Source organism: Chiloscyllium plagiosum, unplaced genomic scaffold, assembly GCF_037043375.1.
Source record: "Chiloscyllium plagiosum isolate Xiang-an unplaced genomic scaffold, Cpla_swu_hap1 HiC_scaffold_35, whole genome shotgun sequence".
Classification (NCBI taxonomy): Eukaryota; Metazoa; Chordata; class Chondrichthyes; order Orectolobiformes; family Hemiscylliidae; genus Chiloscyllium; species Chiloscyllium plagiosum.
The window spans coordinates 30,063,133-30,078,550 of record NW_028270173.1 but is presented as its reverse complement, the minus strand read 5'-3'; the positions used below and the strand labels follow the sequence as shown (position 1 = coordinate 30,078,550).

At 41.9% G+C, this 15,418-nt stretch overlaps 1 protein-coding gene across 3 annotated transcripts in view; it reads left to right on the top strand.

Annotated features, from left to right (window-relative positions):
- abcf1 (ATP binding cassette subfamily F member 1) overlaps positions 1-15,418 on the top strand; it is a 71,486-nt gene that overhangs the window by 42,838 nt on the left and 13,230 nt on the right. For all 3 annotated transcript variants that reach the window (XM_087979453.1, XM_043678024.2, XM_087979451.1), the window contains 8 exons: positions 2,516-2,616; positions 3,400-3,485; positions 4,252-4,391; positions 5,261-5,409; positions 5,904-5,987; positions 6,957-7,081; positions 12,253-12,365; positions 14,795-14,966. In XM_087979453.1, the coding sequence (XP_087835579.1) occupies positions 2,516-2,616; positions 3,400-3,485; positions 4,252-4,391; positions 5,261-5,409; positions 5,904-5,987; positions 6,957-7,081; positions 12,253-12,365; positions 14,795-14,966 (970 nt within the window). The remainder of the gene's footprint in view (positions 1-2,515; positions 2,617-3,399; positions 3,486-4,251; positions 4,392-5,260; positions 5,410-5,903; positions 5,988-6,956; positions 7,082-12,252; positions 12,366-14,794; positions 14,967-15,418) is intronic.

Sequence of the window (15,418 nt, the reverse complement as noted above, 5' to 3'; positions counted from 1 at the left end):
TAAACTATTCTGATTTAATTTGAATTTTCCTCTTTTAAATAATTACTTCTGTCCTAATTTCCTGTGGTGCCACAAGCCTGTTGGAAAGATACGAATCACCTAGCTGACCACTGAAGCACTTGTCTCACAGCTTATCACATTTTGACTTCTTTGATAATGCTGCTCAGGTTTGTGCAGTTTGTTTTAGAACCTAGAACAGTAGAGCGCAGAACAGGCCCTTTGGCCCTCAGTATTGTACTGACCTGTGAACTAATCTAAACCAAACCCCCTACACTATCCCATCATCATCCATGTGCTTATCCAAGGATGCCTAATCTGCCTGAGTTAACTACATTAGCAGGCAGGGTATTCCACACCCTTACCACTCTCTGAGTAAAGAACCTCCCTCTTACATCTGTTTTAAAGCTATCACCCCTCAATTTGTAGCTATGCGCCCTCTTACAAGCTGATGTCATCATCCTAGGAAAAGAACTTTCACTGTCTACCCTATCTAATCCTCTGATCATCTTGTATGTCTCTATCAAATCCCCTCTTAGTCTTCTTCTTTCCAGTGAGAACAGACCCGAGTCTCTCAGTCTTTCCAGAAGTGGATATTGCAGATGCTGGCAATTAAAGATATATAGTCAAGATATGTGGTTGAAGATGTGCTCCAACGCATCTCATCCTCGTCCTGCACTTCTGTCTTCGAACCTCACCCCTCCAACCGCAACAAGGACATAACCCCCCCTGGTCCTCACCTTCCACCCCACCAATCTCCGCATAATTTGCATCATCCGCCAACATTTCTGCCACCTCCAAACGGATCCCACCACCAAGGATATATTTCCCTCCCCACCCCTATCCACTTTCTGCAAAGACCGTCCTCCATGATCTACCTCGTCAATCCACGACCCCAACAACCCACCCTCCTCTCTCGGCACCTTCCTACAGGAATTGCAAAACCACCTCCCTCACCTCCGTCCAAGGTCCCAAAGGAGCCTTCTACATCCATTAAAGTTTCATCTGTTCTTCCACACGTTATTTATAGTATCTGTTGCTCCCAATGCGCTATCCTCTCTATTGGGGAGTCCAGATGCCTTCTTGCAGAGCACTTCATAGAACATCTCTGGGACACCTGCACCAATCAACCCCCACTGCCTCGTGGCTGAACATTTCAACTCCCCCTTCCACTCTGCTGAGTACATGCAGGTCCTGGGTGGCCTCCACCGCCACTCCCTCACACCCAATGCCTGGAGGAAGAACGCCTCATTTTCCGCCTCAGGACCCTTCAACCCCATGGCATCAATGTGGACTTCACCAGCTTCATCATTTTCCCTCCCGCACTTTACCCCAGTTCCAACATTCCAGCTCAGCACTTCCCTCTTGACTGTTCCACCTGTCAATCTTCCTTCCCACCTTTCTGTTCCACCCTCCTCTCTGACTTATGAGCTTCACCCCCACCTCCATCCACCTATTGCACACTCAGCTACCTTCTCCCCCGCCCCACCCCCTCCCATTTATTTCTCCTCCACTGAGGCTCCCAGCCTCATTCCTGATGAAGGGCTTTTGCCCAAAACGTGGATTTTCCTGCTCTTCAGATGCTGCCTGACCTGCTGTGCTTTTCCAGCACCACTCTAATCTTGACTTTTTCCTCATAAGACCTTCCCTCCAGACCAGACAACATCCTGGTAAATCTCTGCACCTTTTCCAATGTTTCCACATCCTTCCTGTAATGGGCCACCAGAACTGTACACAATATTTCAAGTGCGGTCGCACTAGCGTTTTGTATAGTTGCAGCATGATGTTACGGCTCTGGAACTCAATCCCTCTACCAATAAAATCTAACACACCTTATGCCTTCTTAACAAGCCCTATCAACCTGGGTGGCAACAATCAGGGATTTATGTACATAGGCTCCAAGATCCCTCTGCACATCCACACTACCAAGAATCTTTCCAGTGATGTAGTATTCTGCCTCCCTGTTATTCTTCCCAAAGTGAATCACTTCACATTTATCTGCATTGAACTCCATTTGCCACTATGATTTGCCATTTGTCATTTTGGCAGCTCTCACTCTTGAATTTAGGAATGTGTGTCATTTCAGCTGGTACAGTAGTTGAGACTTAATGTTTGGCTGCAGTCCCACTCAATCAGGCAGTTGAAGTTTGGAGAGGAGAGACTGACATTCTGCTTGTGACTACAATCCAGTAGTTCCTATTTGAGATGGTGTTCAGCCTGGTGTCAATGAAGGCAAAATTGGGCTGTGCTGCAATTTCCCCCCGTAGTTGAATAGTTTGTCAATACCGACATAAAAGATAACAATTTTTGTAAAGATCCTGCAGAGGTCTCGATACCTGTTAGTGTATTTCATGAGCTGAGAAGAGAAAGGTTGAGGAAGAAAAATTTATAGCCAGTAAATGTCAGTACACAACTGGAACTTGAAGAAGCGCGTTGAACTAATGCAAAACTTCTCAGTTTTTTTTTCTGGAAACTGCATACTTTTTAAATGGACCTGAATCTCTCTTTCATTTTTCAGCTGGAGAGGTTTAGCATTTCAGCTCATGGGAAAGAGCTCTTCATCAATGCTGACCTACTCATTGTGGCTGGTAGGCGATATGGTCTAGTTGGACCCAATGGGTAAGTTGGAAAATAAGGCAATTTTCAGTCTTGTTCTACTTTAAAGACCTTGGTCTTTTTATCAGTCACTGGACCATCTGCCCTGCTTTACAAAGCTGCAATACTTTGCATTGCAGTATATACAGCCCACATCCAGTGAATTATCCAATGTGTGTGGTCTCACACAAGCCAGGAATGTGTTGCGCCTAAGGCAAAAAGTAGTGTCCTCTTTAATTGTGTACATGCACAGAAAACTTCAAGTCACAGCTCACAAAGGGAAGTTGGAGGAACATTGCACCCAAATGCATGTCTTAGAGAGGCAAGTGACAAAACTAAAATCCAATAATTTCGGTCATGTGACAAGGACAGGCATTTCACATGCTGAGGACCCACCTCAATGGGCTAATTGGCAGGTTATTAAGCTATCAGTATAACTTTACCCTCACCCATCAGAGTTTCCATTGGGAGGTGATGAGGTAACTGTAAAACAAGTATCTTCTGTTTTTAGCACAATAGGTCTTAATGAGCTTCATTGTTGATGACTGGAGGCAGTCAGCTTGTTTCCAAATCCTTTGTGTCAGCTTTTTTGCTGATTTAATGCAGGGGGTTTAGAAGCTTCTGGAAATATGACCTTGTCGTCAGCCTATGCTGTTTTGTGTCCGGGAAAGTTGTCTATTTATAAAAGAAGTAGAAATTAAACTAAAACAATACCAAAGAGAATGCAGTTTTCTGTGTGATTTCTCCTCTGTCTTCCGGCTATGATAAGAAGAACATTGCACTCACCTTGTGCCTTCTCTTTATCAGCAAGGGTAAGACAACACTGCTAAAGCACATCCAAAACAGAGTGCTGAATATACCTCCTAACATTGATGTGCTGCTTTGTGAACAAGGTAAGCCAAGTTTGACAAGGGTCAGTTAATGAGAGAAATCAATTTGGTCTTGCTGCTGATTACCATCAGACAAGTAATCCACTAGGCTGTGTCTGAGGGATGTAAATTCTTAGCCCACCACAGTAGCTAGTGAAATTTTAATTCGGTTCATAAATCTGGAATTGAAAAGCTAGGCTTAGTTTTCATGGTCACCATTGCTGTCATTGATTGTCATTAAAAAAAAAGTTATCTGGCTCACTAATATCCTTTAGGGAAGGAAATTTACTGTGTGATCTAGCCTGCATGTGACTCCACACTCATAGCATTGTGATCAAACTTTTACTCTTCTGAACCCACTATAGAAAAGTTACTTGATTGCAACAGTTCAAGAAGACCACTCATTACCCCCTTCACAAGGATTGTAACACAAATACCAACAAAGAATAGGAAGAAAACTTCTTAACACCCTTCCCAAGCAGCTTGGGTATTGCGTAGCTTGTTCCACCTGTGTATTAACCACCCTTGATGTTTCAGTATATTCCAAAAAACTTTATTGCCAGTGCCTTTTTTTTTTCTCTGAGATCATTTAAAACGTAGTGTCTTCTACACCAAATGTCTGCCTCATACATTGAGTTGGAAAAAATATGCACCATTTAAGTAGAAGCCTCATAAAAACCATCCCCATCCCTTGCTGCAAGGGGGAAATAGGTTTGACACACAATGAGGAAGGAGAGATGCGAGATACAGAAAAATGTATTGTATTAATTTTGTGGACCTTTATCCTCAGAGGTAAGGGCTGATGACACAGCAGCAGTCGATGCTGTTCTGAAAGCTGATACAAAGCGGCTAAAACTTTTGGAAGAAGAAAAGCAGCTTCAGGCTCTCTTAGAGAAGGGAGATGATCAAGCTGGTGAGAGGCTGCAAAAGGTGAGCATTTAGGCTACAGTCAATCTTTCTAACCTCTTCTTCCCAATCTGATTGGTTGACAAACTATGATTTGAATTGCCTTGACTTGCACAGAAGCTAGCTGACAGTAACTCCCCAAGCTGCCTTAAACAGCACGTTCCAAACTGGTGAACTCTACCATCTAACAGGGCAAGAGCAGCAGATATGTGGTCACACCGCTATGTGCAAATTCTCCTCCTGAATCATACACCATCCTGACTTGGAGTGATATTGCTATTCTTTCACCATCACTGGGTCAAATTCTGGAACTCTCTTCCTACAGCACTGTGGGTTTCCTGACACTTGAAGGATTCAGTGGTTTAAAACAGCAGCTCACCATCAATTCTGTGGAAGAGTTTGGGGCAGGTGATAAATATTGGTCAGTGATACATGACATGAAAAATTAACAACTTTTAAAAAAAAAAAGTCCTCCAGATTTTATCATACACATTTGAAAGTCAGTTATGAGATTATGGTTCAAACCTCCCTTCATGACTTGTGCGTAGAATTAAAAATTTGTGCAGTACCAAAGAACAGCTGCATTGTATTGTTAGAGATGCCATACTTAGAGTGACTTTTTTTGAATGTGGATTATTTTCTAAAATAATCTCAGGAGACTTGGGTGTAAGTTAATGATTGTTGGGTTTTTTTTGCCAATTAATGTATTGGGAAAGGACCACCCAGAGAAGACTTTTTGTGAACAATTGTGAGGAATAAATGGGATGGGATCCTCCAAATTCTCTCTTCAGTTTGTCTCTTCCTGCAATTCCCAACTTTGCAAGTAGTGTGCAGTCTGTTATGAAGTTGATATTGAGAGCTCTATAGTGACTAGCTGTGTATGTCTTTTGTAGGTATATGAGGAACTGCGAGCTACAGGTGCTGCTGCTGCAGAAGCTAAAGCCCGTCGGATCCTGGCTGGTCTGGGCTTTACTCCTGAGATGCAGAATCGGCCCACTAAGAAATTCTCTGGAGGATGGCGAATGAGAGTGTCTTTGGCTAGGTAAGCAAGAACTGGTAAGGGAGGAGTAGTCAATGGTACTTGATGCTATGATAGGGCATAAAAAGTATGAAAGATGAGAAGCTGCTTCTGTTCAGGATTCATGAGGAAGTATGTTTTCATTTTGGGATGGGTGGGATGAGTGAATGTCTGTGTCTGAATAGAAAGGAAATGGAGTTAGCGCTGTCTGAGTCAGGCCTGACGAAGGCAAAAAGAGGATAAAGATTGTGTCTGATTCATGTGAATGGAAGCAGTGTGAAGACGAGGACAATAATTCTGGGAAGGTGAGGATGGGAGCAGCAAAAAGTTAGGACTGCTTCGAGAGATGAGGGAGAGAATAAGCATCTTTTGTCTGCTGACTTTGCTGACCTGCTGAACCAAACATAGTAATTTTACTGCATAGTGATTTGAAGGAAGTGACAGCAGGAAGCCTAATGGTTTTATTCGATGATAAGCTTTGCAATGTGTTCCTTATTGTGGTTCCCTGTGCATTACAGAGCCCTGTTTATGGAACCCACATTATTGATGTTGGATGAGCCCACAAACCATCTGGACCTTAATGCAGTCATTTGGCTTAACAAGTAAGTATGATGTAGATAGTGCAGGTTCAAAGATCTGCTGTGCTGCTTTAAAATTTCAAACTCTCAATTCACAAATCTCTTTAAACTCAGATCATCCATCCACAAATCTTGCATGGGAGACAATCAATCTAATATCTATAGGTATAAGAACAAGAAAATCTCTCCATGAATGTTTTCAGACTCTGGCCATATTTCCAGAGCGTTAAACCCAAGTTGCTGCGGGTGACACTAGAGTGTCATGATCTTTGGTTTATATCTATTTTGACTGAGTGTTCAATGTGGCTCCAGAGTTATTAGTCACTCTTACAGCAATGGGTATGTGAGTTGAATGCTCATCTGAAAACAGTGGCAGTGATCTTCTATCCTTTGAATTTCAACCAAGCACCGACAGCGAGAATTATAAAACATGACAATGAAATGAAGCCAACAATTGGGATTAGTTTCTTTCTAACAGGAATAGTATTTAAATTGTGTGCCCATTGAGCTATTCAAAACTTTTTAAAATTAAAAAGTGTTGGTGCGCAGTATGTGTTTTTGAATTTGCATGATCTGCAGTTTACATGAAGACTTTCTTCTGATGGTCAATAACACTGTCACCTTTATGATTCAATGTCCAAGCAAACTGGAGATTGTTGGTGTGAAATAAGATTGGGCAAATAGAGACCTGTTTCATCAAATCAGTTGCGACTGGACTACTAAATTGTCATCATTTGTATAACCTCTCTGAAATTGTTTGGTCATTAGTAATAATAGACTATCCCGTTTTGCGGGACTTATAATTTTCTCACTCACACTGCCCGCCCATGCCAAGAACAGAACAGTGGTAGCATTGTGAGAGGGCAAAAGGGAGTTGGATGAGGGCTTAAATCATTTGACATGGTAATATAGTGAGTCACCCCCAACGACCATCTGAACTACTCTTCATTGTGTGTCTTTGAACTGTACTTATATACTGTCTGTCATTCTCAGCTACCTTCAAACCTGGAAGAAAACTCTGCTTATTGTGTCCCATGACCAGGGCTTCCTGGATGACGTCTGTACAGATATTATTCATCTGGATGCTCAAAAGCTCTTTTACTACAGAGGGAACTACAGTAAGTGGAACAACAACAGGGAAAATGCTGTGTATTGGATTGCATGTTAAGAAAACTGGTGAAAAATCTCTCATTTGATTCAAAAGTGATGAACCTGGAGTTGCTTGGGTGACTGCAGCTCCTCCAAAAATGAAAAAATCTTGACACCCACCAGGACAAAGAGGTCTGTGAGATTGCCACAAGTATCCCAGCCTCGGGTGACTGCCTGTGTGGAATTTGCACATTCTACCTATGTCTGTGTGGGTTTCCTCCCACAGTCCAAAGATCTGCAAGTTAGCTGGATTGTTCATGCTAAATTGCCCATAGTGTTCAGGGATCTGTAGGTTAGGTGCATTAGTCAGAGGTAAATGTAGAGTAATAGGGTAGGGGAATTGATCTGGACGGGTTAATCTTTGGAGGGTCGATGTGGACTCATTGGGCCAAATGGCCTGTTTTCACACTTTAGGGGTTCTATGATTCTCTATTCTCTCCTTCCATCATTGACACTCAGTAGCAGCAGTGTGTGCTGTCTACAAGATGCATTGCAGAAACTTACCAAAGCACCTGAGACTTCATTGTCCAAACCCACCCACTGCAATCTAGAACAAAAAAGGCAGCAAACTGTTGGAAACAGCTATCCCCTGCAAGTTCCCCTCCAAGTTACTCAATATTATTAAAACATAAGTTTCAAAGTTTGTGAGAAGATTTGTGGCTCGGGTGCTCGTTGTTGTGGTTCTGTTCGCCGAGCTGGGAATTTGTGTTGCAGACGTTTCGTCCCCTGTCTAGGTGACATCCTGAGTGCTTGGGAGCCTCCTGTGAAGCGCTTCCGTGATCTTTCCTCCAGCATTTGTAGTGGTTTGAATCTGCCGCTTCCGGTTGTCAGTTCCAGCTGTCCCCTACAGTGGCTGGTATATTGGGTCCAGATCGATGTGCTTATTGATTGAATCTGTGGATGAGTGCCATGCCTCTAGGAATTCCCTGGCTGTTCTCTGTTCGGCCAACTAGCCACGAAACGACACGACCAACTATCCTTAGTAGCCACACATGCAGATGACAAGCAACATGAATTCGACTGGGACAACACTACTATTATAGGACAAGCCAAACAGAGAACAGCCAGGGAATTCCTAGAGGCATGGCACTCATCCACAGATTCAATCAATAAGCACATCGACCTGGACCCAATATACCGACCACTGCAACGGACAGCTGAAGCTGACAACCGGAAGCAGCCGATTCAAACCACTACGAATGCCGGAGGAAAGATCACGGAAGTGTTTCACAGGAGGCTCCCAAGCACTGAGGATGTCACCTAGACAGGGGACGAAACGTCTGCAACACAAATTTCCAGCTCGGCGAACAGAACCACAACAAGAAACATTAAGATTGTTTGGGACTTGTCAGACTAGATGCAGAAAAGTTGTTTCTCCTTAAGGGGCAGGCTAGGACAGGAGATTACTGCGTTAAAACAGGAATGAGGAAAAATTTGTGAGATTTCTTAACACAGGGATGTAGAGGCTGAGATAGACATACTGATTAATCAGTAAGGGAATCAAGGGTTATGGAAAGTGGACTTTAGGATTATCAGATCAGCCATGAGCTCATTGGTAGAGAGGACTCGATGATTACAATAGTCTACATCTGCTCCTTCATTTTGAGTATCAGGACTTGAAAGAATGTAATTGTTCTGTCCATGTCACTGGTTCAAAATCCTGGGACTCACTCCCCGGCAGCGCTGCGGCTGTTCTTATCTCAAATGGATTGTAGTGGTCAAAAAGTCAGTTCACCACCACCCTTTCAAGGGCAGTTATGGATGGACAATAAATTCTGGCCTAGCCAGTATCACCAACATCCCAGGGATAATTATTTTTAAAAATGTAAAGTTTCACAGAGATCACTATTTTAAAAAAATAAACAATCCATTGTGGTGCAAAGGATCATATTTCAGTCAATGCAAATTGGCCGGGAGGAAATTGCACCCGAGAGGGAAATGTAAAGGAACTTCAGCCAAAACAAAAAATGTAGCAAAATTGTAAATGTGTTTATTAAAAATGTGGAAACAATTGCAAAGCACTGACAATGCTGAAAGAAAAGTAGATAATGCCAGACATCCATCAACAGATATCAACTCTGTATCTCTCTTTTGCTGGTGCTTCTCATATTTTCTGTTTTGTCATTTGATTTTTTCCTACAAGAAACTGAGTCGTTTTCCCCTTGGAATTACTGACTAAGGAAGGACGTTGACGCAATGTAAACAGCTTAATATAGAGCAGAGGCGGGGCCCAAGAAGTCTTGATTATTGTTTGATGGCCATTTGGGGAAGTACACGTGGCTCAACATTTGATGAGAAGATGATCAAGTTTAATCCAGCCAAGCAGCCTGTTTGCATTGACTAATATATATACAAATGAAACAGCTAAACAATGCCTAATCATCCATTTCATAGTTGTGAAGCCTTATTAATGCATTTACTCCCCACTCAACTGCAGAGATGAAAACTAATTAGTTGAACACCTACCCCACCCCAAACCTTCCGCACCCCAGCAATTCAAATAGAAACTATTGCATCAAAACAAAAACAAAAGTGCTGAAGAAACTCAAATCTGACAGCACCTGTAGAGAAAGAAACAAAGTTAAATATTTTGAATTGAATTTGAGTCTTCTGTGGAACTGAAGTGAGGTGGGAAAGTGGAAATGTTTGAGGGCGAGGGAGATTAGAGATCAGAGGTGTCACAGAACAAAAGACAAAGTTAGTGGCAATGGTTGTAGAGAAGAACCAAAGCATAGATACACAACTGACTTGTATAAGGAGGCAAAACCATGAGAACAAGACACTGGATGGGAAGGGGAGAAAAATATCAAAATGGAAGACCAAATTTATGGACTGAAATTGTTCCACTGCATTAAGTCCTGAAGACTGTAAAGTGCCTAATTGCAAAATGAAATACTGTTCCTCCTGTTTATACCAGCCTTCACTGGATTGCTGAAGCAGGTCTAGGATAAATCAGAGCATGAAAACAGGATAGTTTATTGAGATGTGAAGCAACTAGAGGTTTGGGGTCATGGAGCAGACTGAGCAGAAATGTTCTGCAAAGCAGTCATCCAGTCTGCACCTGGTCTATAAATGTAAAGGACCATCCTGTGTGTGTGTTTGTGTAAATGCAGAACTTTGTTTTATCACTACCCTTCAATGTCTTGTCTTTATCTTGCTTTGGATGTTCATCTTCTATCATGTGTAAATAATAGCCAGTAATCAAAGCAATACCAGGTAAAAGTCAGTGAGGGGGTTGACTGGAGATGAGAAAGTACACATTATGGAAATATTAATGTGCAAGATTTATATCAGATTTTATATAGGATGTGCCTAAAGCTGAATTATTTTCTAAATACAGGGTCTTTTTCCTGGAGTGGGGAAGTCCAGAACTTGAGGGCATAAGTTTAGGGTGAGAGGGGAAAGATTTAAAAGGGAGCAACTTTTTCACGCAGAGGGTGGTGTGTGTATGGAATGAGCTGCTAGAGAAAGTAGTGGAGGCTGGTACGATTACAACATCTAAAAGGCATCAGGAAAGGTTTAGAGGGATATGCCAAGTGCAGGCAAATGGGACTGGATTAATTTAGGATATCTGGTCGGCATGGATGAAGGGTTTGTTTATATGCTGTACATTTCTATGATTCAATGACTTTAAATGGGAATGAGACAGGGGAGTTCTAGTTCAAGTTTCTTTTAAGATTAATGTGCAGGTTCACTTGGTAGTTAGGAAGGCAAATGCAGTGTTAGCATTCATTTCAAGAGGGCTCAAATACAAGAGCTGCTGAAGTTGAACAAGACTGTGGTCAGACCATACTTGGAAAATTGCGACCGGTTTTGGGCCCTGTTTCGAAGGAAGGAAATGCTGGCATTGGAGGGGGTCCAGAGAAAATTTACAAGAATGATTCGGGGGATGAAGAGCTGTTGTGGACTCTGAGTCTGTATACAGTGGAGTTTAGAAGAATGAGGGGAGAGTCTCTTTGCCACTTACAGAATACTAATAGGCCTGGCTAGAATGGATATGGACAAGATGTTTCCACTAGCAGGAGAGACTAGGACCTGAGGGTATGGCCTCAGGGTGAAGGGATGAACCTTTAGAACTGAGCTGAGGAGGATTTTCTTCACCCAGAGGGAGGTTAATCTGTGAAATTCCTCAACAGAGGCTGTGGAAAAAACAATGACTGCAGATGTTGGATACCAGATTCTGGAGTAGAGTGGTGCTGGAAAAGCACAGCAGTTCAGACAGCATCCGAGGAGCAGTAAAGTCGACGTTTTGGGCAAAAGCCCTTCATCAGGAATACAGGCAGAGTGCCTAAAGGGGGGAGAGATAAATGAGAGGAGGGTGGGGGTGGGGAGAAAGTAGCATAGAGTACAATAGGTGAGTGGGGGAGGGGATGAAGGTGATAGGTCAGGGAGGCTGTGGAAGCCCAGTCATGGAATGTATTTAAGTCTGAGATGGGTAGGTTCTTGATTAGTAAAGGGATCATGAATAGTGTTTTGGGGAGAAGGCAAGAGAATAGGGTTGAGAAATACATTGGCCATAGTGCGGCAGACTCAATGGGTTATTTCTTCTACTTATTGTCTTATGGTACCTTCCAAGACTCGGGTCTAAATCATCAATGCAGTGCCAATTAGATGAATACCAGTGGTTAAGATGACTGTGATACCAAACAGGCATAACAGATTGCAGTTCATCATAAATAACTGCACATGAGGGAACAGGGTTATATTCTAAAGGAAATATCACTGCACATCACTGTTAGACATCACTGTTAAATAATTCAAGTTTGACTAGTGGGAAAGAGAAGCTCTGAGGAATCATGTTGTTCATGTCCCGTGTCACGTTAAATGCAAAAGGGATTGCTTGCTTCCTCTGCTACAAATTCTCAATGCCCAAAGGAAACGAAGTGCAGTTGTTTTTTCACACAGTTGTTTTCCTCGTCTTCCCTTTCTCATTACACTTATCATTACAGGGCTCACAGCATCACTGTTTTGCAGCTGATTTTCAAATATGTGTGTAAATTTGTGACCTACATCTCCTAAAGGAACATAGAGCTCTATCCTACCCACTTGTGTAGTATTTGTGTGCATGTGTAGATTCCTTTTTTTGAGGAGGAACTGAATGTGACTCTTCTAATTCCTGTTTATTTTGTGCCTAAACCAGATACCTTTAAGAAGATGTACCAACAGAAACAAAAGGAACTGCTGAAACTTTATGAGAAACAGGAAAAGAGGCTTAAAGATCTAAAGGCGGGAGGCAAGTCAACTAAGCAAGCGGTATGTGATGCTGACAAAATACTGCAGATTTGGCGGCTTCAGTCTCTTTGTGATGGGGTAGATCATCAGGTGAATAGAGGTCTACATAATGAAAAAGGCTATTCAGCTCATTACATCTGTGGTAGTCCAAAAGAAATACCTAACTATTATTCCATTTTCCAGCACTTGGCAGTGCATGGCACATCTAAACACTGCTTAAATGTTATAAGGATTTATGCTTCTACCGTCCTTAAGGCAGCGAGGTCCAAGTTCTCTACCACCCTCTGGGTGAAAGAATTTTTCCTCACATTGCCTCTAAATCTTTCTGTCCCTTAACTTTAAATCTATGTTCCTTGGTCACTGATCAATCCACCAAGGGGAAATGTTCTTCCTGTCTACCCTGTGTATGCCTCTCATAATTTTATGCATTTCAATCATGCCTCCATTCAGTCCTCTCTACTCAAAGAAAAACAACCGCAGTCTATCCAATGTCTCTCTATGACTCAAACTGTTCTGTGTTCCTCCTATTCTGTCATCTCATGCATCCTTGATTTCCCCTATTACATTATTAGCTGCTGTAGTTCCAACTATCTAGACCTTAGACGCTCTAGTTCCCTTATAACAGGACATATTATGTAATGGTGCCATGTAAATACAAGTTGTTGTATTCCCTTCATTCCATGACTTGAGCTTGTAAAATCAAGACACACACTTCAATGTAGTATGGAGTGTGTTGTGTTGTTACAATGTGTGTCCTCTGATTGAGATGTTAAACCAAGTCTCATGCTGCAAATACTCAATTTTACCTTCAGCCTCGTGGCTATGCATGAGCTGGCAGCCTGCCTGTTGAGCCATACTTTCCTTTCTGATAGCTTCAAGGAGGTCCATTGCTTGATGGAAATAATATTTTTTTCTTGTAATTCTATTTCCCTCTCATTTTGTTGATTCAAATGAGCAGTTTCTGTTTCTCATCATCTTTCAAGCTAATATTGCAAAAGCTTGGAGTGTTTATCCATGTCCTGTAAACAGCTTTATTTCTTGATAATTGGGTTGAAATGGATCTTGCTTGCCTTCATTGTTCAGTGCATTGAGTATAAGAGTTGGGATGTCATGTTGCTGACCATGATTATGGATAACATTGTATATATTTTGTATTGGTAAGGCCATCTTTAGAATACTGCCTTCAATTCTGGTCGCCTTTCTATAGGAAGGATGTTTTTAAACTTGAGACAAGGCAGATGAGATTGCCAAACAATGTTGTTGGGACTGGACAGTTTGAGTTATAGGGAGAAGATGAATAGGCTGGGGCTTTTTCATTAAGAGCCTCAGTGTCTGAGGCTAAACCTTGGAGATGTTTATAAAATCATTATGGGCATGGATAGGGTTCTTAGGGTTGGGGGGTGCAAAACTAGAGGGCATAGATTTAAGGTGAAAGGGGAAAGATTTATCAAGGACCTGAGGGGTAACTTTCTCACAGAGAGTGGTAGGTGGATGGAATGAACTGTCTGAAGGAACAATACAGGCTGGTACAATTACAATATTTTAAAAGGCATCTGGTTGGGTATATGAATAGGAAGGGTTTAGAGGGAGATGCGCCAGTACTGGCAAATGGGACTTGGTCAGATTGGGATGTCTGGTTGGCGCAGCCAAGTTGGTCCAAGGGTTCTGTTTTCATGCTATATGGCTATGTATCTTTTTTAAATGGATGGTGATGGTGTAGGAGCACAGTGACACAGTGACTGAAGTTAAATGGCTGTAAAAATGGTCAATCACTCTGCAGTCTAGATATAAAGTGTATCTTGTCTTGTTGGAAGAAGCACTGAGCTAGGTATTCCATGTATTTCTCAAAGTATGAATATTCAAATAATGGCATGGAAAAAGTTGTCATTTCATTGACAATGTACTATTAACCAAAAGGAATGCAGGACAGAACTTTGGAGAGCTGCAGTGCATGCATACTGAAACATCTGATGAAAATGGGACCCAATTTTGTTGTAGTTAACATTCGAGTTGAAACCTATTTATTTAATTTATTCTTTGTCCCTGCTGAGGGGTGCCAATGGCCAACTGGAGTATGTAATAATTAGATAATTCATTGAAATTGGTACTGCCCCAGTCTGCGTGACACAGCTGCTGTCTTGGAGGGTTTGATGGCGTAGGCAAATCAAATCAATTTTAAATGTAGGGCTTGAGGATTGTAGGTAAAGCAGTGGACCATTTAATTTCTTTGCATTAGATTAAAACTTTGCTGAGTATACAATTTTAATGCACTGATAATTTTGAACTTTGTTCTGTTGTTCAGTTAGACAATTGAAAGAATGAATGTTAAAAATCAAATACTTTTGTCTTTTATCCTCCGTAGGTAGACAGATGTTTTTTTTTCCCCCCTCATTTCACCTGTGGCTTATCTTCTGCTTTTTCTCCTCTTCCAAACAATTTCTGCTTTATAGGAGAAGCAGACAAAGGAGGCCCTGACGCGGAAACAGCAGAAATGTCGGAAAAAGAACCAGGATGAGGAGTCAAACGAAGCTCCTGAGCTTCTGAAAAGGCCTCGTGAATACACTGTAAAGTTTACATTCCCAAATCCTCCACCACTGAGCCCTCCAATTCTTGGACTGCATGGTAAGAATTTCTAGCTGAAGACGATTTCATTCAGATATTCACAAGTTCCACCTTATTACAGTAAAAACACACATCCTTTTTTCCCAATGCCTTTCTTAAACCACCAGCACTGTGATTTTGTGTGTCCCACTCCATTACAATGAAAACATCTGAGGTCTTTCACCTTCTTTTCACCCTCTTGGGTTTCTATTTTCACCTGTGCTAAACTATTCCTGGTGTGATCTGCTTTTTGTTTTTCATTGAAGGATCTCCACCTTTCTCAATTTCTGTTCCTCATGAAATGAAATTATTGGAAGCTAAATTTCGATTCATGCACCAATGCATATTCATCTGCCATCTCTGCACTCTTGTTGGTGTGTGAACTTGCTGTTCCTCAACATGAGTTCTTATCATTTCTGGAAGTGAGTTTTTAAACTTCTGCAGCAGAATAATAATCTCTCTAGACCCTCATG